We start from the raw sequence: 21,409 nt of genomic DNA on the forward strand, positions 1-21,409 counted from the left end.
CATCGAAAATTAGTCCTTGTATCTTTTGGTGATAAAAACACGTTAGCGTAACCCTAATGAGATTAAACGACTGAAATATATTTTACAGCCGTACCCGTACGAGAACTTCAAAAGATTTCTTGATGTAACAGGCCTATCGTACTAGCCTATTGCCTATCTACAGAGTTAAGGAGTAAAAACTAAATAACACATGAAAAAGAGGAGCCGTTATCAAACTTTGACACATATTGATGCAAGGAACAAAAAATAAGTAGCCTAATTAAAAGCATTTTCGTTTCCTCGTTTTTAATAGGCCACAAATAGGACCGTAAAAGCGAACGTAGCCTAACTACAATTTTAGGAGATAACATTTATTTAAAACAGATTGCGAGTTGAGTGTTTCTAAAGTTAAATTGCTCAAGTCCAAATGTCAATTTCAAAATTATCCTGTAAGCCAAAGTTTGAACCAGCTTCAGTATGCTACGCCAATCCTGCATCTTTTGCCATACCATAAAATATTGATTGTTGATCAATCAAATTTGTTGGCGAATCAAATTCCTTAATTTTTCCAGCGTCCAGAACAACAATCCTGCACAAATGTAACAGCCTGGATTATTCGATCAATTATTTAATTTTAACTTCATAAAATAGGATTTAGGGTGAAATAGAAACCGACATTGGTTTGGTCATTCAAAACAAGAAAACAATATACGGTACACGCTGCACTTCAAGAAAAAAAAATGTAGTGTAGGCTACATGAATCAAGTTTATAGCCAAACCAAACGCACCGCGGCTTAAAACAAGCATGCAAGTTTTTTTTGTAGAAAGTAGCCCAGCGCCTATCGGTGAGATAGCTATCATTCAATACCAACCACTCGTCTTTGTAGAGTTGTGAGAGGTGATCTCTTAATTACTGTAGCTAAAAAGAATTGATAAAACGAATTACGAGCACCGCAAAAGCAGATGTGTGTTTGGTTGGTTTGAATCTTTATCCTCGGACTGACATTCTGACAAGCATCTGATAGGTTATTCCAGGTAGTTTTTACATACTTGATAGCCTACTTGTAGAGGTTATTGACTCAGAGTCGGTAATCGAAATTGGCAGAGGGTTGGTTGTAAGCGAATGGTTTAGTTCTAATTTAAGAACGATAATTTTGCTATAGAAGAATACAAAGCATGTGCAAGAAGCAATGGCGATCGCTTCAAGTGATTACTTCCTGTAGATCGAGGTAGCTTACCTGTCATAATCCATAATGGTGTTGAGTCTATGGGCAATTGTAATAACTGTGCAGTCTTTAAAATGCTTTCTGATTGTATCTTGGATGAGATCATCAGTTTTCAAATCCACCGCTGCTGTTGCCTCGTCCAAGACAAGTATCTTGGATTTTCGCAGCAATGCCCGGGCAAGGCAGACCAATTGCCGTTGTCCCACACTGAAATATATCATAGCATCTTATAAGTTCGTGTTTAATCATGTAGGCCTAGGCCTATGACCAGAACTTACAGACTTGTGAGTTTTTCACGAGATGATGCACAGTAGGACAGATAAATTTCATAAAATCATTAACTTACTGCAATAATATGAATAGCCTACCTATTGTATATAAACATAACGCCTGATTTGTTACGTTTTATAGACCGTTGCAAACAGCCTGAATAAAACGTCATTTTTTTCAACCTATATTTTGTTTTTCAGACAATATAAGCAACTGTATAATATGAAATGACCAGGTAGGCTACTGAAAAACGAGAAATGTAGGCTATTTCTTATTTAAAATTTTAGTTAGATTTTCAGCAACAGCTAGCCTAAACTGTAAAAAATTAAGATGTAAGCTATGAGTAACTTATATGAGATGTGGCCTTGTTTTGTTTTTCATATCTTTATCCTGCATTGCGGGAAAGCGGACTTGAGCGCTATGCATCGGTGTACGCCTTCCGAAGTACACCTGACCCACGCTGCAGCCGACTGCAATTAATGTCTGTTTCCGGTTGTCTACTCTACTTATGACTTAAATTTGGTACGGTACTACCCATTACTCAAAATCGATCACTGGGTAGAGGCAATTATCGTAAAGTTTCTTGCCCAGAGAAACAACAGCAAGTGCGGGTGGCTGGAGTCGAACATGCAGGCTCTCGACTGCGAGCCCAACGCGCTAACCACTCGGCCTATGCTGTAGAACAAGGGTCTCAAACACGCGGCCCGCGGGCCGCATGCGGCCCTCGAGGACTTTTGGTGCGGCCCGCGATGCCTTTTTAAACTTTGAAATAATTCATAATCACAGTAAATATTTTTCTCTATAGAAAGATAAAATGCTCAAAAAACCTGAAAATGCCCATCAAACTTCAGACGACTTTTTAACACTACTGTCGCGCCATTTTTGCGTACGGGAAACTCGTATTGTTACATCGCAATCACATTGCTTATTCACTCATTGTGTCATAATTGCAATAGTGTAGTAAGTTTGGCACTTGCTGAAGTCAATTCTTGAACAGTTTAGTTCTTTCCGCGTTTTTGAAAGTTGATTGCAAGATTTTAGCTCTCCAAGTCCGTCGTTTCGTTTGCGTGTTTTTGGTTTTTCCTTTTTTTTTTTTTTTTTGCGTTGGTACAACGTTTTTCATCTCTTTGTTCTTACTAATTTTTCTTGCAATCTAACGTTCTTGGTGTGTTCTTACTGCTGTACAGTATCTGTTTTATTGCGTTTTCACTGTGTTATTTTGTTTATTGGTTTGTTTTGAATCTTTACCCTCGGACTAACAAAGCCTTGATAGGTTATTCCTGGTAGTTTCGCATACTTGTAAGAGGCTCTTGACGCAGGGCCGGTTACCGAGATTGTCAGAGTGAAGTTTTTCGATTGTTGAAGTATTGTTGTCGGAAATTGTTTCATCCATTAGGTGCCGCTGAATGGAGAGCAGTCCTGAAATGTGTTGTTTAAGTGCACACCTCGAGAGTCGAACCTGCGCCGCTTGATCTTAAGTGGAGTGCGTAACTACTGAGCTAACGGAGAGACAATTGACTTCTTATTGTGTGGTGCGGCCCTCGAGTCGATTTACAAGTGTTCATTTGGCCCTCAGTGCAATTTGAGTTTGAGACCCTTGCTGTAGAAGAACTGGACTAAGCTACCCTGACTTGGCTTTCCACCACAGACACATTTTTGGAAAGTATACACTATACAGTAGGCTATTGTACCTATATTTTACGAAAAAGCTGGAGGGCTAACTTTTATAAGCGCGGACATTTGACAGTAAAATTATACCCACCTCAAATTGTCTCCTCCCTCAGAACAAATATGCTGTAATTTATCAGGCAAGCCGCTGGCAAAATCTTTCAGATGTGCTTGTTCCAAGCAGTCCCATATCTCTTTATCGTCATAGTGATCAAACGGGTCAATGTTCATGCGAAGTGAACCGGAAAACAATACTGGATCCTGTTGGTGCATCGGGAAGAAAAGGTAACTGCAAGGCTTACCTACAATAAACTTCAGCTGACTGCACATGATCAAATTTGGAAAAGATGTTTAGGCCTACAGGTGTTTTGTTTGTTGAACAAGCAGCTTCGAATAGGTTTCAAACAGACAAAAGTAGGATGTTTGTACTGTGTAACACAATTCCGACAATAAACCGCTACAGACGAACAGAATTTTCATCTTCTTGACTAACCTGTGGAATAATTGTAACTTTTGATCTCAAGTCATGCAAGCCAATAAAACTAATGTCAACTCCGTCGATGGTGATATTGCCTTCCGCAGGCTCGATTAAACGAAACAACGCTAAGGTCAGAGAAGATTTTCCAGCGCCCGTTCTTCCAACGATGCCAACCTTAATATTCAAACGATGTCAACTATTTTTGATAGTTTGTCACAGACTACAATTTTGCAACTCGTTAGACAGATGATGGTGATTTTCTGAACTTCAACTATTTGTAGGCTATTTAGTTGTAAATTTATGCAGAAGGTGTCAGCGATGAAAATTACTTTCATGATGAGGTAGCCTAAGCTTTAATACGAAAGTCGCAATCTAGGCTATGTGGGCTAATACTTTCTGAAAGCGTACAGATGAAGTCTATTTTGCTTGGAATTTTTTTTATACCTATATTAAACTGAAACTCACGCTAACTAATATTTTCAGAATTTTTTTGATGTTTGCTTACTATCCTTATTCGTGACAGCGCTTACAATATATCAAAACAAAAGTTTTACTTGTAAACATCAATGTCACTTTTAAATTGCAAATTTCAGTGCAACAAGAAAACAGGAATATATAGTATAAAAAAGTTAAACTTTATCGTTTCCATAAGACCCAATCAAAGAATGCAGTTATCCATAATACTCATTTTTTGACAGTGGAGACAAAGTACAATCAAAATTGTTGTAGTTTTAGTGAGGTAGTTGGATTTTTACCTTAATTTTGGCCATTAGAAGGTTTTCAAAAAACTTCTTGCTCTATATAATCAATTAGGACTACAGATGCTTTACATATTTTTGCGGTGAAGCACACAAAAACTCTTTTTGTTGAAACGTTTATGTTTTAAATCAGAAGAAGGCCTTGAAGGCTTCAGAGTTTAGACCAACCTGGTTATACCCTTATTAGAGTTACGTAGAGTTAAGTTTTAAACTTGAAATCACCTTTTCCCCCGGATTTATGTCACATGAAATACTTTGTAGAACTAAGTTCAAACCCTCTCTGTATCTTGTGCTGTATTTGTTGAAAGACACCGCTCCTTTTGTTGGCCAGTCGGATGGTAGGTTGTTGTTGTTAATAGACCAGGCAGCCTGTAGAATAAAAAAATGCCTGTAATAAACAAAACATTGTTGCTTCAAATTAGAGTAAAGCAATGTGACAAATCTCATTCCATCACTTTTGGTAGCAGGTAATTGTGTTAATAGCTTGAGATTGTTATGTTTCCTTACATATCCGTGATTCAAACACTAAACAGTAAGCTATAATGAAGTAATAACTGCATACAGTGGCACATCGCTTCTGCCTTCAGGCTTTCTCAGTGGAGTATATTTTAATGTTTACTTTCTGACAAGGTAAGTGTCAAACTCATTTTACCTCGTTCTCGACATCAGAGTATTCTTTTAGTCTCTCTACTGCCACCACGTAGATTTCTGTTTCGCTCGTTTGCCGCACCCACCAGTTCAATGTGTTGGTGATCTGCAAAGATGTAAATTGCAAACATTCTGTACAACCATTTTTTGCTGGTCATCATGATTTTTTTATTTAAATCATGATTATAAATAATTATTCTTATTATTGTTACAATCATTACAAGTCACCACTACTTATTATTAAACTGAGGAACAATATGTTTGTAGGCTATTATTTATTTTTTGTATACCGTTTGTACAATGGTAGGCTATTACTGTTTTTCTGTCATAAAAATCGTCTTATTTTTCTATTTATTAAGTTTATACCCCAACTTGTAACAGGATAATAAATCAGTATTTATAATTGAAAGCATTGAACTGTTAAGTAAAAATGAAACAATTTGTTGAACTCCGCAAGCGTACGAAAGTCTTAAACTGAAATAGCGCAAGTCAAACAATATTGTTGAAAATGATTCGGGTACAATAAAAATAATAATATGCTAACAGTCAAAAGTTGGTAATAAAACAGGGCAAAAAGTTGTTATGTAGAAACCAGGTTAATAAACTGTGCTTCCGTATGATAAATAATAATCTATCAAATGAGAAATTCGTTAAAAAATGAAGATAACCTGCAGCGCATAAGACAATGATAGTCCAGCCAACCCTCCGGTTATTGTTCCTCTGCTTAAAACAGCAAATAGCGCGGCGAAAAATACTATTGCGTTTCCAATCACATCCAAGTGTATCGCCAACCATCTGAAAGAACATATACCGTGGTAAGAATAAAAGTAATTGTAATGAAATAGCAATTGCAGTTTTAGCCAGGCAAGACAATTGAACTGCTGTTTATTTCACATTACATTGGTTTGGTTTTGAATCTTTATCCTCAGACTGACAAAGCCTTGATAGGTTACTCCTAGTAGTTTCGCATAGCCTACTTGCAGAGGCTCTTGACGTAGGACCGGTTACCGAGATTGGCAAAGTGAAGTTTTCCGATTGTTGAAGCCTTGTTGCCCGGGAATTATTCCATTCATTAGGTGCCGTCGAATGAAGAGCAGTCCTGAAATGCGTTGCTCAAGCGCACACCCCAAGATACGAACCAGTAGCCTACTGCGTGATCTTGAGCCGGGCGCGTAACTACTGAGCTAACAGGGCGGACTACATTACAAGTTTACAACTAACCTAACTTACTTTTTACTAGTTTATGCAAGAACCTGTTAGATACAAGGTTGGGATAGTAGCAAGCTTGATTTGTATCCACTCTTTGTTCTGATTCCCGAACAAAGCGCTCATTGTGTTGGTATGCTCGAATTGTGGTCACTCCTGACAAGGTTTCACTGAAGTGATTGTAAATCGGAGAACGTGTCACGGATTCCAAACGCTTCAACTGTCGAGATGTCCTCACGTAAAATCGCTACAACCAGAATAGATGATTTGTAAAAAAATCCTTCTTGTCAGTATCAGTTGAATGAGTAAATAGCCTACCTCACCGTCACACCAAAATATATTAGGCTGTGTCTAAGGAAGACGTGGGCTGAAAACATAAAGGATAACATGAAGCGGTGACAGATGACCGACAGTAACTCCCTGGATTAAATGCTTGTGATAACTCAGTTCAGGCTGTTTGGCAAGTGCAAGGGTTTTTTGTTTACTACTTTTGGCAACCGCGACCACTATTTAAGCTGCTGCATCACCGTCGTTTTGGTGCTGCTTTGAGATAAAATAATACAAAGCAATTTCAGTCCAGCCTTGTGGAGGCGCTGTCGAGTATATTATCACCCTAGCCTGTTCTCCCAATGATGCGTGTTGAAGAAAAAGAAAAATTTAGAGCTAATTTCATAAAAAATAAAATGCTTTTACTGTATAATAATTGTCATAAAAATATTCTGGAGGATAGAAGAAGGAAATGTTTAAACAAAAGCAGAAACACAATTTATCAAGAGTAGCCTACGCGTAGTAAAACTAAGGATGTGCCCAGACTCAGTCGTTGAACCTCGAGAAACGAGAAAATAAAATTATCATCATTCTCGGCCTTCGCCTAGCGACAGTGAGGTGGGCAGTTCTTTTTCCCCAGTAGGCTTTCCTTCGGTAACTACGCTCATATAAAGGTGAACAGTGCTGGTTTAACAACTAGTTTGAACCGGGAGTCAAACTAGGATTGTGTAACTGGAAAGCGAATATTTTACCTGCTACGGCATCTCATTGCAATCATCATTTCTTTGCACAAAGTTATATTTTTTTCCTAATCAGATAAATCACTTGACAGTTCAATTAACATTTTTTCAATAAATCTACTTGTGCCATAAAGTAGAAAATTCCAAGCGGCAAAATGACGTAACCAAACTCAGGTGTTGAGTACATGATGACCACAATCGTGCCAAGGACGCCCCACATACAATTGCTCCAGCTACGCAGAGACTGTGGGAGCATTTCATCGACTGTGTAAACGTCCTGAAAAATAAAGAATTGATCAACCGATTTGGTTGGAAGAATTGATGGATGCATATTTGTTAATCATTTTCTAGAACCTCTAAAATCAAGATCTAAACAAAAAATGATATTACTTTCTTGTGTATCGCTGCATTGAAAGTCGTTAAAATATGGTTTTTCGTATTACTTCCGTACATCTAAACTTGTGCTCAGTGATTGATTGATGTCGAATGTCGATCTAAGTCAATAGGAATGCATGAAAGCCCGTATTCGTATCTATCCCACTTTGTAAAAGAGCAATGTGCGCTCAATGGGTGTTGCTCGGCCACGCAGTCAAAACTTTAATAATTGTATATGAGCTCTAGAAACTTGATTATGTCAATGTCATAAGTTCAAACATATTATACTCTTCAGGAAACATCAGATTATAAACGAGAAATCGTAGTTTCGAAGACATTTTCGTAAATTTAGCTACAAAATGCTTACCTTTGAAAACCTGTTAACTATTCTTCCCATAGGTGTAGTATCAAAAAATGAGATGGGAGCTCTGAATATGTTCTTCAAGATCTTTAAGTGCATTAACTTTGCAGCATGGATGCATCCAACAGCAGTGCTGTACGCGTCAGTAAAGACAAAAAACGCTGAAATAAAGAAACAAAAAGTTGAAAACTGAAAAGTTTGGATGTTCATCCGGATTATTTACTTCTCTAGATAGCTGCAACGTTTATCTGATGAATGAGAAAGTAAATACAGAAAATTACGAGTTGTTTTATTGCTTTACTGACGTTTTGCGCAGCATGGCAATGCGCATCTTTAAAGTGAATAACATTTAAAACAAAAAATTCAAAAAACACTTCAAACAACATGAAATTACAACAACGTTTCAAGATGTGCCAAAACTGTTTGAAGTTTTACGTTATCGGACGTATAAAAGAACCATGCTTACACCTTTTTTCACTATCTCAAGTTATGTTTTTTAATCAATTTTTCTTTTGCCTTCGATTGTACTGCAATGTATAATTTCGAAATTATATTTTGTAGGCTATTCGCACTGAGGATGCGTATTACCGTGGTGCCAAACGTCAGTGAAGCAATAAAACCACTCCTAAGTTGGTACTTTTACTTTGGCATTCATCAGACAAACCTTACAGCACATGTTAGAAAAGAAATAAATGAAGCTGAACGTCTGTAGTAGTAATCCCAGATAGCAAATCAATCGTTTTTTGTTTTTTTTGATTTGCTGTCTGGGAAACAACATATCAATAAATTTGCTTCTGTGCTTTACTGATGCAACGTATAATGAAAATAACAAATTCCGATTTCTTGTAAACTTAAACCGCTAAAAAATGTTGAAAATCCCAAGACAAGCACCTTGACAGAAGCCAAGTGCCCCATAGACCCCCAATCTCATTCCAGTTTCAGCACGAGATTGGTTGATTGGTAGAACGTCCGAAGCTTCCGACCAATCACTAAGCCACATTGATGAACCAATTTTAGAAGTCTGCAATGAAAGAAATGAACTTTGCAATAGCCCACTGTGGCTTAATACATCATCGGGTATAGGCCTATTCAGAGGAGTCTATTCGTGTGATCAGCTCCAAGGCTGAGCAAGTAATTTGACTTTAGTATGGGTTTAATAAAATGAAAAGAATTTAAAAAACAGAAATAAAAAAACAAACGTCAAACTTTTTTTTATAGCCAATTCATTCACAGCAATGAAAACTGATGTGAGAACGTCACAGCATTTACGATTCTCCAATACAAACAGTACAAGCTTTATTTGGCAGGCTTTTTAAGCCAGGAATAAGTTTAATTTCACTGCAATCCAATGCAATGTGGATAAATTGGATTAAACACTGCGGCTTACTTGCTGTAAAGCTTGAGTTGAAATGATAATCACGCACATAAACAGACCAATCGCTTTCATGTAGATCCAAAACACAGCAAACTTGACCTACATTTTTTTATAAACATAATTCTATTACATCAAGAACTGTAATTGAAGATAAGCACGTCCTTTCTTTTGGTTATTAACAGTTGACGTAGTAGATTTTTGACAAATAAAAATTCTCATATCATACTCTCAACAAAAGTTATTGAAGATACATTTTGAAGTTAGTCAGTTAATAAGTTTAAGCAGCCCAAATTGAAATGAATTTTCTTTGTCGAAATGCAAAACAAACGATATTGTGGAAATAAATTACACCAGCAAAAGGAAAAGGTGGCAAAACCGCAATGGTTTAAAACGTGCATGCAAAGATCTAATTTTAAAGTATATGTATCGATGAATAATTCAAACTGCAATAAGTTTTTACTAACATTAAAAATTATTTTACCTCTAAAATAGATAGAGAACAGGTTAATTTGTGTAAGTTATTATACTCACAAAAAATCAAAAGTAGGTTATTGTGTAAAATAAAAGTAATTAATGAGAATGATTTCACATAACTGATAGATTTTAAAGCGAATTTATTAATATGTATGATATGAAAGTTTAAACCCATTTTTGAAATGAGTTTTTGAACGCTAACTACTTAGTTCACTCAAATATAAAGTTTCTCAGAAAAAATACCAACACTGAAAGTACGAGTCAGTTTGGTAGCACATTGCAAATTGATAGGTGAGATGCAGTGTTTTCACGGACTAGCATAGCCTACCTTTGTAATCATGCTTACAAGAAATTAGTTCTTGCAAATGACATATTTACACTTCATGTGATGTTATGAAAACAAGGAAAAACCATGATACAGTGTATTATTTATGCATTTTTGACATTATCTGTTAATTGTTTTTCTCGAGGTTCAACGGCCACAAAAAGATAAAAGATTATAAGACAACCTTTAAGACCACGAAATGTCAATCATCCTTAAAAAGGCTAAATATTTTTAATTTAAAAATCGTTGTAAAAATAAAATCTAACTTAGGCCAACAAAAGCTAAAAAATTGTAATTTAATCAATTTCCTTTACCGATCCAATTTGAGAAGTTTCTGCATCTGTTAATTTTCCGTCTTTGGTTTGATTTTTTATTTCTATCTTTTCTTGCATTGCTTCTAGTGCTTTTTTGCTCTCCGCTTTTGAAATCGTTCCTTTTGATCTAACGCTAGCTCTCCTGAAAAAACAAGTTACTCAAAAGAATATAGTTATGCTTCTGCCAGGACATGCATGGATCATTTGTCTTTCGCGATGAACCGTCGAAACCTAGTTGAAAAAGTCAAACTTAAAAAAAACAATCATGAGAGCAGCCTCAAGCGGAAGAAAAGAGCCATATAAAACAAGTACACTGAGTGACTCCAACACCACTTGTCATAGCACGTGACTAGGATACTGTGTTTCGAATGCTTGTGACAAACCGTCACTACCACAGTAAACCGTAGCATGAGGCTGAAACAGGTCGCTAGTATCTACAATTGTGAACTAAAACACATTGATTTGCTTTGCACTTTCGAGAAGTTTTCATCTAATTTAAAACCAATTGCTGAAAAACAATTTTTACTCACATAGAACGCCGCTTCCTTATGCTGTTCCGGCATTCTTGTTTCATGGCGTCATCAATTACGTCATTGTTGTTTAGGGTATCAGCAACATCATCAAAGGAGTCGGGGATGCACGAAAAATCATCATCATCAACAAGATCAACTGGAAAATATATTCAAGGCACTTGGCCTTATTGCACATAGCAAGCAGGCCTAGTGAGATAAAGGTAACTCTGCGAAAATACTATGTGCACACGGCTAAACGCAATAACGTTACACATATAATGCGATCTTCATCACAAACTTGGCGCTTGTTGTGTTGAAACTTTGCTAAAAGCAGCTGAAAGATTGTATTCACCAGTTAGACCACAACACTAGAAAGTTTGAATAGATATTAGGGTTATTATTTTGTAGCAATAATTGCAACGTCTACCTCATGAATGCGAAAGTAAAAATGGAAGCACACAAGTTGCTTTTATTGCTTCACTGGCGTTTTGGACTCCTCAGAGTGATGTGGATGCTTATTGCCATGGCGCGAAAAGTGTCAGTGAAGCAATATATGCAGCTTATACGTTTTTGTTTTTACTTTTGCGTTAGTGAGATGAATGCTGTAACAATAGCTAGAAAAATAGATTAGGGTACCTTCGGGTTCATCTTCTAAATTTTCTTCGTCATTTTGATTGGTTGCGTATTCTTTCAAGAATTTCGAAAAATCTTCTCCTCTTTCTTTCAATTGGTTGTATGTTCCCACTTCGGTCACTCTTCCTTTTTCCAAAACAACTATTCTGTCCACTTGAGGGAGGTAATGAACTCCGTGAGTTACTAAAATACGAGTCTAGACAAACACGAATGACTTTCTGTTATTGCTGTCTATTTAACAACTTGAACAAAAAGCGGACATATGGTACAGTAAATAATTTTTTGAATGCAAAAAGAAAACAACAGTATTGAAGTGATTGCTACTGTAATTATATAGGACATAGCTATGTTTGAGCTTCGGTAGAGAATTTGTCTTGTTGAACCATAAGCATACGAAGCCGAGCAACGTTATCAAGTTTAACATATTAAAGTTTATTATATTTACAAAAACACAAAACTACGCAACAATTAAATATCGAACGTTTTCGGCATCACACGACGTCCTCTTTAGGAATAACATATATACAATTTTACTACATTAAATAAAATACAATGGTTATTATAACTATAAACAAGAAAAAACAAAAACTGCACAGTACTTCTGACTAGCTCAAACTCAACGATATAGGCTCTGCAAAAATCAAAGGTAACTGCATCAAAAGGTGTTGAACAGATCACATGATGTGGTAGAAAGGCAAGGTGCGAAAAATCTGATTTTAAAATACAGAGAGCAAGAAAGATGAGCCGCAAGAATACAATTGTCTGTTTCACTTTCGAACAGACAATTGTTTGCTTGCGGCTCATCTTTCTTGTTCTCTGTATTTTAAAATCAGTTTTTTCGCACCTTGCCTTTCTACCATATCATGTGATCTGTTCAGTGTTCAACACCTTTTGATGCAGTTACCTAACCACTCGGCCACGCCGGTAGCCGTGGCCGAGTGGTTAGCGCGTTGGGCTCGCAGTCGAGAGCCTGCATGTTCGACTCCAGCCACCCGCACTTGCTGTTGTTTCTCTGGGCAAGAAACTTGCGATAATTGCCTTTACCTAGTGATCGATTTCGAGTAATGGGTAGTACCAAATTTAAGTCATAAGTAAAGTAGACAACCGGAAACAGACATTGCCGTCGGCTGCAGCGTGGGTCAGGTGTATGTCAGAAGGCGTACACCGATGCATAGCGCTCAAGTCCGCTTTCCCGCAATGCAGGATCAAGATAAACAAACAAACAATTTTCGTACAGCCTACATCGTTGAGTTTGAGCTAGTCAGAAGTACTGTGCAGTTTTTGTTTTTTCCTGTTTATAGTTATAATAACCATTGTATTTTATTCAGATGTAGTAAAATTGTATATATGTTATTCCTGAAGAGGACATCGTGTGATGTCGAAAACGTTCGATATTTAATTTGTTGCTTAGTTAATAAACTTTATTATGTTAAACTTGATAACGTTGCTCGGCTTCGTATGCCTATGGTTCAACAGCTATGTTTGATTAAGCTTGCTTATTATGAACCCAATTACAAAAGAAAGTTGTTCTGTATTTTATGGGTCTCAATTTTCAGTTGTAAATACTATTCGGTATAGATCAAAGTAGTCGCAGTTGCATAGCCAAGTGGTGAGAGCCCTGGAACAGCACTCGAATGGGCACCGGCTCAGCACCACTAATAAGCATACAAGTGTGTCTTTGACAAAGCACTTCAAGTTCAATTCAAGGCATCTCTGAAAGTGCACACGAAGAACGACTACCTTGCCTTTTCGTTCACCTAACTAAAATTTCTACCACTGAGCGTAAGCAAGCAAGGATACAACAAAAAAACGTAAGTTTCTTATGAAGACTTTTGTTTTATCAAAACTTATCGTGATAAAATGCTTTTGCAAAAATTACTTTTCCTTGAAGTAAACCATTTTTTCCAACAACGTTTTCAAAAATGTGCTTTCCTATATGAGAATCAACAGCAGATAGTGGATCATCCAACAAATAGACGTCAGCATCTGCAAACACTGCTCTTGCCAGTGAAACTCGTTGCTTCTGGCCTCCGCTCAAATTTATGCCCTAGAACGGTAAAATAACATAGTTGCATTGGTATGCTTTGAATATGCAATGCAACATGTCGTTTTGTTGACTTTGTTCATTATTCTATCATGAAAAACAATAATAATTGAAAACTTGTAAACTACTTGAAAGTTGCAATAAAAAGCAGAGCTACAATATGATGAGCTGAAGATTTTGTTGTAAGAAGAAGAAGTTCTTTTATTTTGCATCATCAGCACATGCGAAAAAACAAAACAATACAAGATTACAATGTGAGCTAGGTTGTTTGCTGATGACGATGGGAGTGACAGAAGGACCGAACTGGTCATCGAGTCTGCCACACCCGAGTGGTGTCATGGCTTATTTAAAATGGAACGGTGTCGAAGTTGAACGCAAATATTGATTGATTGATATATTGATTGATTTGATTGATAGATATATATTATATACAACATAAAAAAAACAGTAAATTTACGTGAGACCTATAACTCAATATTCATGTATCGAAGTTATAGCCCACTTTTGCAACTTTACTTTTTGCACATAACTGCGATACCAAAAAGTGTTATCAAAAGAATTAGTGATACTTTATTTAAAAAAGTTTTGAACAGAAAACCTTTTCTCCAATTTCCGTTTGGTCACCAGCCGGTAAAATTTTTAGATCGGGTCCAAGTGCAGTTGACCGAATAACTTTCTGATAAAACTCTGTCGTGTTGGTTGGTTGCTTGACTTTTGAAAAACAAGTGATTAGTTGTCCATTATGTTGGTCATTCAGATTTTTACCGAAGACAATGTTGTTCTTCAAAGTTGTGTTTTGAATCCAGGCTTGTTGTGAAACATAAGCCACCGAACCCTGCACAAAACCGATACTTCAGTTGATTAGAGCGTGACTTTGTGGGAAGAAGCTTCAAAGTCAAGCGGCACTGGCTGAAATCTCGGGGTATACGCTTGGGCAACACACGTTGAAGACTGCTCTACATTCAGCAGCACCTGGTGAATAGAATAATTCCCCGGCAACAACACTTCAACAAGCGGAAAACTTCACTCTGTCAGTCGTGGTGACCGGCCCTGCGTTAGTGGTTCAAAGCCTCTACTACATGTATATAAAGCGGTTATGGGCAAATTGTTCTTAAACAGTCGTTCGTAAAACAATTGTTCAAAGACAATTGTTGTTGAAATGAAATCCGTAAAATAAGTTTTCGTAAAGCATTTCTTCGTATAAATCAAATCTCAATTGAATGCACGAAGAAATGCTTTTGGAAGAATTGTTTTACAAAGAATTAATTTTACGAAGAATTATTTACGAATAATTGTTTACGAAGAATTGTTTCAAGAAGACCTGTTTGCGAAGAAAACGTCGGACACCATATAAAGCTGCCAGAAGGTTTCAAAGAAGCTTGCCCTGTCCGAGGATAAAAATTCAATCAATCAAAGATATTATTGTGCCATAAAAATCTTTCCTGTAAGACTTGCATCAACTTTCATGTTGGCTACGATGGATACGTAAGCCACAAAAAAGGAAGTAGTCTAATCTTCCAACAATGATGTTCATAAATAAAATCAATTTCAAGAAGATAAAACCATTCATCACAAACGTAAAATTTCCTTTGTTCATTATACTTTTTGTTTTTGTCAAGATACGCAAATTCACAAACGCGAGTGTGACACTTGACAGAGAGATTTTGTCATAGAATATATTGTAACAATGATATTCGCCTCAACTATACATGGCTTCAACAAACGAATAAAATTTCTAGAAGAAGTTACTGTACTTTGAGACCAACGTATCCTTTTTCCTTTTCCATTTCACCCAGCAAGGCTGATATCAGAGAAGATTTGCCAGCGCCTACCCGTCCAACCACAGCAACTAATTCTCCCGGTTTGATTGCAATATTAATGCTAAAGATCAACGCAGGTTAAGCAGAAATACCATAGATATAGTGTAGGTAGGCTAATATCCAAATAAAAAATATACTTGCAATGTTTAGAATAAATCTACTGTAGCCAACAATTGCTTTGAAAATTTGACGTAGAAAGTATAATATTTTATTTGTTACTATACGTTTATTTCAGACGATGGCCACCTTTAAACACATGCCATGACAACGTGTGAGTTAAAATTTGACTGAAGGCCGATCTGTTAGCAGCCAAAATTGCTAGTACTTATAAGTTGATAGTTTGAGTACTAGTTGCTACATACAGTCTTTGTGTAATTTTAAGTTACTGTTGTGCTATCGTTACCATTTAAATAACAGATTATATTTTGGCAGTTGTGCAGTAAATCAAAAAAGCGTCTGGCAAAACCGGGTAATTAGGAAAAAATGTCATTTTGTAACGTATTTTAGGAGTGCTGCAGTAATTTGAGATTTATTGATCACACTTTGGCAAATTAGATTCTCAAAACTATCCTTTCAAAGGGATATAAAGTAAATCTAGCTTAAACTTCAAAATTGAAGATACTTCGGCCTTCAGAAAGGCTTCCCTTTCGCACGTTGTCAAGACCTGTGTATACAGATCGCTATGTTTCAGACCTTGCGATCCACGTGGAGCGAAAATAAACTTACTCTTGTAAAGCAGGTTCAGAGTTTGTATCCCACGAAAAAACGCCATCCTTAACAATGATTTGATGACCTGAAAAGTTAATTAATTGCTAGTTTTATTCTATTCAGAAAAACAATGCAATCTGCGTATTTTTCATGCAAGACATCAGCCAGCAAATTAATTATCTGAGGAACCAAACAGCTTCGAAAACTTATGTTTAAGAAAATTTTGTCAAATTGGAAAAACGTTTTGAAGCAACGTTGCTTCATAATTATTTTCTTTCGTTGGATTTTCAAGTTGCAATCAAGTAAGTGATGCGGAAGCGGTAAAATAGTAGCTATCTTCTAAACCAGAGGTTTGCAAACTTGCAACACTGTTGGCCAAATACACATGACCAGCTTGATCCGCAGGCCACGGCTGTGTTCCACATAGACTATGCGATAGTATGTAGTGCTGATCATGAAAAAGGCGACTTTCTTACCAATAGAAGTCAATATTTTTGCTGGCACATTAGCTTGCAAACGAAGTTTGAAATTAATTTATTGAGAGATGTGCAAGTGCATCTGCAATATTTTCCGAACTATTTTATTCAGATTCACATTAATTGAAATGCCAGCAAAAAGAAGTCCATTTTCAAGTGCCAGTACTTGCGTTTACTTGAAATATCTGTTGTTCACTATTTCATAACAATGTGTACGTAATAAGTTACCGCGCAGCTACCTCATAGAGTAGAGAATGGAGTCGGAGTAGAGTGGAACCAGAGTTTGCCTGATTTTTGAAAAATGGAGTAGATTTGGAGTTTCATTTTTGCAAAAGATTTGGAGTAAAGTGGATTCGGAGTTTGGTTCAGCAACTTTGCATTTTAGTTAAATCAAAATAATTCCCATCAGTATGGTTCTGTTTGTAAAAGAAAAACTGTCCCCACGATTTTCGAATCTTTATAAATATGCTCCACTGAAAACATTTTCGTGGTATTGTAGTAGACAAAAATGTTTGCACCCCTGAGCTATTTTGTGTTTTTCGCATTGGCTGTTCACTCAGGATTGAAATTTGGATTCTGAGTCTAAAATCTTGAAATTGTTTGGAGTAGTCTAGTTTCATGAAGTAGGAGTGGAGCCGGAGTCTCTAAAGTCACACTCCGTTCAACACTGCTACCTCATGCTTAGCTAACCTAATTTCACATTGATTGAACTTGTCCGGTTGCCAAGCAATAAATAATGTTCACTAAACGTTGCAAACTTGAGACATAAATGAAAGTCGTCATGCGGGCCACACGTTACTTAAAATCCAGACCTTTCCAAGGGCCAAAAAGTTTAAGCTCGCGAGCCACGGTTTGCACACCCCTGTTCTAAACAAATAGGCTATGTGTTTTTATGACTTAAAAGCAAAAAGTGTACGCATCTACTTTATTTTTATGATTATAGTAGGCTATAACAATATAAAAAAATTTTGCACCCATCACATTTTAAATAAGTTACTGTATGAAATAATGCAATTTTAATTTACTGCATTGCATCGTATTGCCATTCTTCATCATATCACGGTAAATTGCAGATGAAAATGCAAATAAACAGTAGCTACAAGCAAACAATTAACAGTTAGTCTACGTTTTTCCAGTCCCAGATTGTAGCCTTGTTTCATTTCAAAATGTGTTATTTTAAAAATAAAGAAAACTTGCAGAGTTACTGTGATTACTTGAGCATAAAGTATTACATGAAAGACTAATAGTCTGGGAGCCTACGACAGAAGATTTCACCCCATAAGGTACAAAAGGTTTGACCCCTTGAAGTTACTGGGGTCAACCATGTCACTCACAAAAAGTATGGAAGATTGACCGCGCCGGGTGGATCTGGTCCCTAGAGCCCCCTAAAAAGCCCAAAAAGGGGGTTAATTTCACCCCATAAGGTACATGGACCAAACTTGGTGAAAACGAAGTTCTATGTCAGGACATCACAAAAATATCAAATCTAACAATATTTTCGAGTGGAAAGGTGATGTAAGACCCCCCGAAAGTGACCCCCCGGGGGGTTAATTTCACCCCATAAGGTACATGGACCAAACTTGGTCAAAACGAAGTCTTATGTCAGGACATCACAAAAATATCAAATCTAACAATATTTTTGGGTGGAAAGGTGATGTAAGATGCCTTCAAAGTGACTTCCCTTAATGTGACCCCCTCGGAACGTTTATTTCACCCCATAAGGTACATGGACCAAACTTGGTCAAAATGAAGTCTTATGTCAGGACATCACAAAAATATCAAATCTAACAATATTTTCGGGTGGAAAGGTGATGTAAGATGACTTCAAAGTGACTTCCCATAATGTGACCCCCTCGGAAGGTGTATTTCACCCCATAAAGTACATGGACCAAACTTGGTCAAAATGAAGTCTTATGTCAGGACATCACAAAAATATCAAATCTAACAATATTTTCGAGTGGAAAGGTGATGTAAGATGACTTCAAAGTGACTTCCCATAATGTGACCCCCTCGGAAGGTTTATTTCACCCCATAAAGTACATGGACCAAACTTGGTCAAAACAAAGTCTTGTCAGGACATCACAAAAATATGAAATCTAACAATAGTTTTGGGAGGAAAGATGATATTGTAAGACTCACCTAAAGTGACCCCCCAGGGGATTAATTGCACCCCATAAGGTAGGCTACATGGACTAAAGTAGGTTAAATCGAAGTCTTATTTCACGGCATAACAAAAATATCAAATCTAACAATATTTTCGGGTGAAAAGGTGATGTAAGATGTCATCAAAGTAACCCTAAGAGGGTTTATTTCATCATAATAATAATAATAATAATAATAATAATAACAACATTTATATAGCGCCACATCCACAGTCAAACTATGCTCCTGGGCGCTGTACATGACAATGGTGATAATTAATACGGTAATTTCAGTCATAATGTTCATTGAAGTAGAACGTTTTCAAGCGAGTTTTGAATTCATTTAAATTTTCTGCTTCTTTCACAAAAATAGGCAAACAGTTCCAGCAACTGGCAGCAACAACTGGGAAGGTACGATTTCCATATTGTGTCTTATATGAAGGGTTGCACAAGAGCAATTGATGTTGAGAACGCAAATCATAGAGTACATGGACCAAACGTGGTCAAAACGAAGTCTTATAGGACACCACAAAATATCAAATCTAACAATACTCTCAGTTGGGAAGATGATAAAAGACCTACCCAAAAGTGAATCTCCTCCAATAATTTAATTTACTTCATCCCTTACTCGAACCAACCTTGGTGTAACGGAAGTGCTATGCCAGGACAGTACCAATGGATTAAATCTAAAAATATTTTTATTTAGGTTTTGGTGAAATACATTCACAAGCTGTCCCATGATGCATGAAGTGGAATTATAGCCTACTTTACAAAAAGTTTTTGTATAAATCATGTTCAGTCAATCGAAAAAAGGCAACAGGACATGACAATACATGGCTTTGTAACACCAAAAACAGAAAGTACATGAGAAGCATATAGGCTACAGTAGCCAGAAAATTGATCGAAGATCTTGATACGACCACTAAATGTTGAATTAATCGAACAACTGACTATCCAAATCAAAACGTTTCGAAGTGAATCATTTGGAACGTTAATTCAGGCAGTAATGAACATTTTCCAGCTGCTACAATAAATAACCCAATAAACCCAATGTAGTAAATTTTTGTTTAATGCCATTTGCTTCATGTCTCTAATCAGTTATTGTAACTGTTCATTCATAAACAGAGATTGTTTGTGTAAATGTAAACGGTCGTTTCTTTATTCTTCATTGTCACTGCTGTCGCTTTCACTTTTTTCGTCTTATTCTTCGTCTTATTTGGATAGTCAGTTGTTCTATTAAGTCAACATTTAGTGGTCGTATCAAGATCTTGGATCAATTTTCTGGCTACAGTATAGCCACGGCGCCGATCCCTATAGGACAGTGGGGACATGTCCCCACCATCTTTTTACATGTCCCCATCATCTTTTTACATTATTTTTGTAACGTAAAAGGGAAAATATTACCCGAATGTCACAATTTTACCAGTTAAACGTTTAAAATATGTTGAAAGGAGGGGACAACATTTTTGTTTGATGCGAGGAAGCCCCAACCGTAGTAGAAATGTTTTATTAGGCAGAGAAACCCTAGTGTAACTCGCAAATTGTATTTAATTTGGTTACGCCAGGGCCACACAGTGCAGAGTTTTAGAATTACTTTGAAAGAGTCGTACCAGCATGTAGTGCAGTAAGTGTAGCTTGTGTTACTTTTGTATAAGAAAAAAGCTATTTTTTCAGTTATTATTACATTGAGGTTAAGAGCTGCTGAAATATCTTTACCGGTTTGGCAAAAAATTGTATATAGGAAAATCAGCAGTTGGAAGGCTGACAGGCAGCTTTTTTTCAATTGAAAAAACTCTTACCCTACTCAATTTTTAAAAGACTTGTCACGTTCCAAATCGTCTTCAGTGTGGACATGGCCATGGTCAACCTCCTAAACTTCAAGATCGATCGGTCAGAGTATTTTGCAGTCATTGACAGCTCGCAGCAAAATCTTACTGACTATTTCAAGTCGACCGATCTTGAGCACTACAAAATTCTACAAGAATCACTCTTTAGTGGAAAGCTACAATCACATTTGGTAGACGATTATCATCAGTTCTTTGACACAGAGTCCCTTGCACAAGATTTTCGAATGATATTCAAGAAGATACAATCCGCTGTTCGGCAAATGTTTCCGCAAGTGGAACTTTTGCTCATATCACCAGCCCGCTCGTGTTCAGCTGAACGCTAATTTTCAACTTTGCGACGTATCAAAACTTTGTTACGATCTACCATGACACAGAAACGGCCAAATCATGCAATGGTCTGCTATGTGCACAATAAAGTTTTGAATTCGATCAACCTTCATTACAAGCCAAGGATCAACCAAGGACTTCGTTTTTAGTTCGCCGGAGACTCGTTGCCGAGTTGCAGTGTTTGGACTTCTGCTGTCCAATGCTGACACAGACAATTAAAATACATCGCATTAGACTTGTAGCCTATCTACTGTAGGCCTATTTGTTTGTTTGTTGAACAGACCCCAATCTTTCAGCTCGCTTCGCTCGTCTGCCCTTTCTTTCCTAGTAAATGTCCCCACCAATCTTAGAGAGCGATCGGCGCCCATGACTGTAGCCTATATGCTTCTTATGTACTTTCTGTTTTTGGTGTTACAAAGCCATGTATTGTTACGTCC

The 21,409-nt window shown here is 36.9% G+C and overlaps 1 protein-coding gene across 1 annotated transcript in view; it reads right to left on the reverse strand.

The window, feature by feature from the left end:
* Window positions 1–223: 223 nt before the first annotated feature.
* LOC145774095 (multidrug resistance-associated protein 1-like) overlaps window positions 224–21,409 on the reverse strand; it is a 36,222-nt gene continuing 15,036 nt past the window's right edge. Inside the window, exons 16-34 of the mRNA XM_082585247.1 lie at window positions 16,200–16,266; window positions 15,408–15,534; window positions 14,252–14,488; window positions 13,489–13,656; window positions 11,613–11,805; window positions 10,995–11,133; window positions 10,465–10,606; window positions 9,364–9,450; window positions 8,868–8,997; window positions 7,983–8,137; window positions 7,362–7,517; window positions 6,281–6,480; window positions 5,696–5,822; window positions 5,032–5,133; window positions 4,602–4,748; window positions 3,637–3,795; window positions 3,238–3,404; window positions 1,218–1,412; window positions 224–568 (exon numbers count right to left, since the gene is read on the reverse strand). Coding sequence (XP_082441373.1) covers window positions 460–568; window positions 1,218–1,412; window positions 3,238–3,404; window positions 3,637–3,795; window positions 4,602–4,748; window positions 5,032–5,133; window positions 5,696–5,822; window positions 6,281–6,480; window positions 7,362–7,517; window positions 7,983–8,137; window positions 8,868–8,997; window positions 9,364–9,450; window positions 10,465–10,606; window positions 10,995–11,133; window positions 11,613–11,805; window positions 13,489–13,656; window positions 14,252–14,488; window positions 15,408–15,534; window positions 16,200–16,266 — 2,807 coding nt within the window. The 3' untranslated portion in view covers window positions 224–459. The remainder of the gene's footprint in view (window positions 569–1,217; window positions 1,413–3,237; window positions 3,405–3,636; window positions 3,796–4,601; window positions 4,749–5,031; window positions 5,134–5,695; window positions 5,823–6,280; window positions 6,481–7,361; window positions 7,518–7,982; window positions 8,138–8,867; window positions 8,998–9,363; window positions 9,451–10,464; window positions 10,607–10,994; window positions 11,134–11,612; window positions 11,806–13,488; window positions 13,657–14,251; window positions 14,489–15,407; window positions 15,535–16,199; window positions 16,267–21,409) is intronic.

Source organism: Aplidium turbinatum, chromosome 1, assembly GCF_918807975.1.
Source record: "Aplidium turbinatum chromosome 1, kaAplTurb1.1, whole genome shotgun sequence".
NCBI lineage: Eukaryota > Metazoa > Chordata > Ascidiacea > Aplousobranchia > Polyclinidae > Aplidium > Aplidium turbinatum.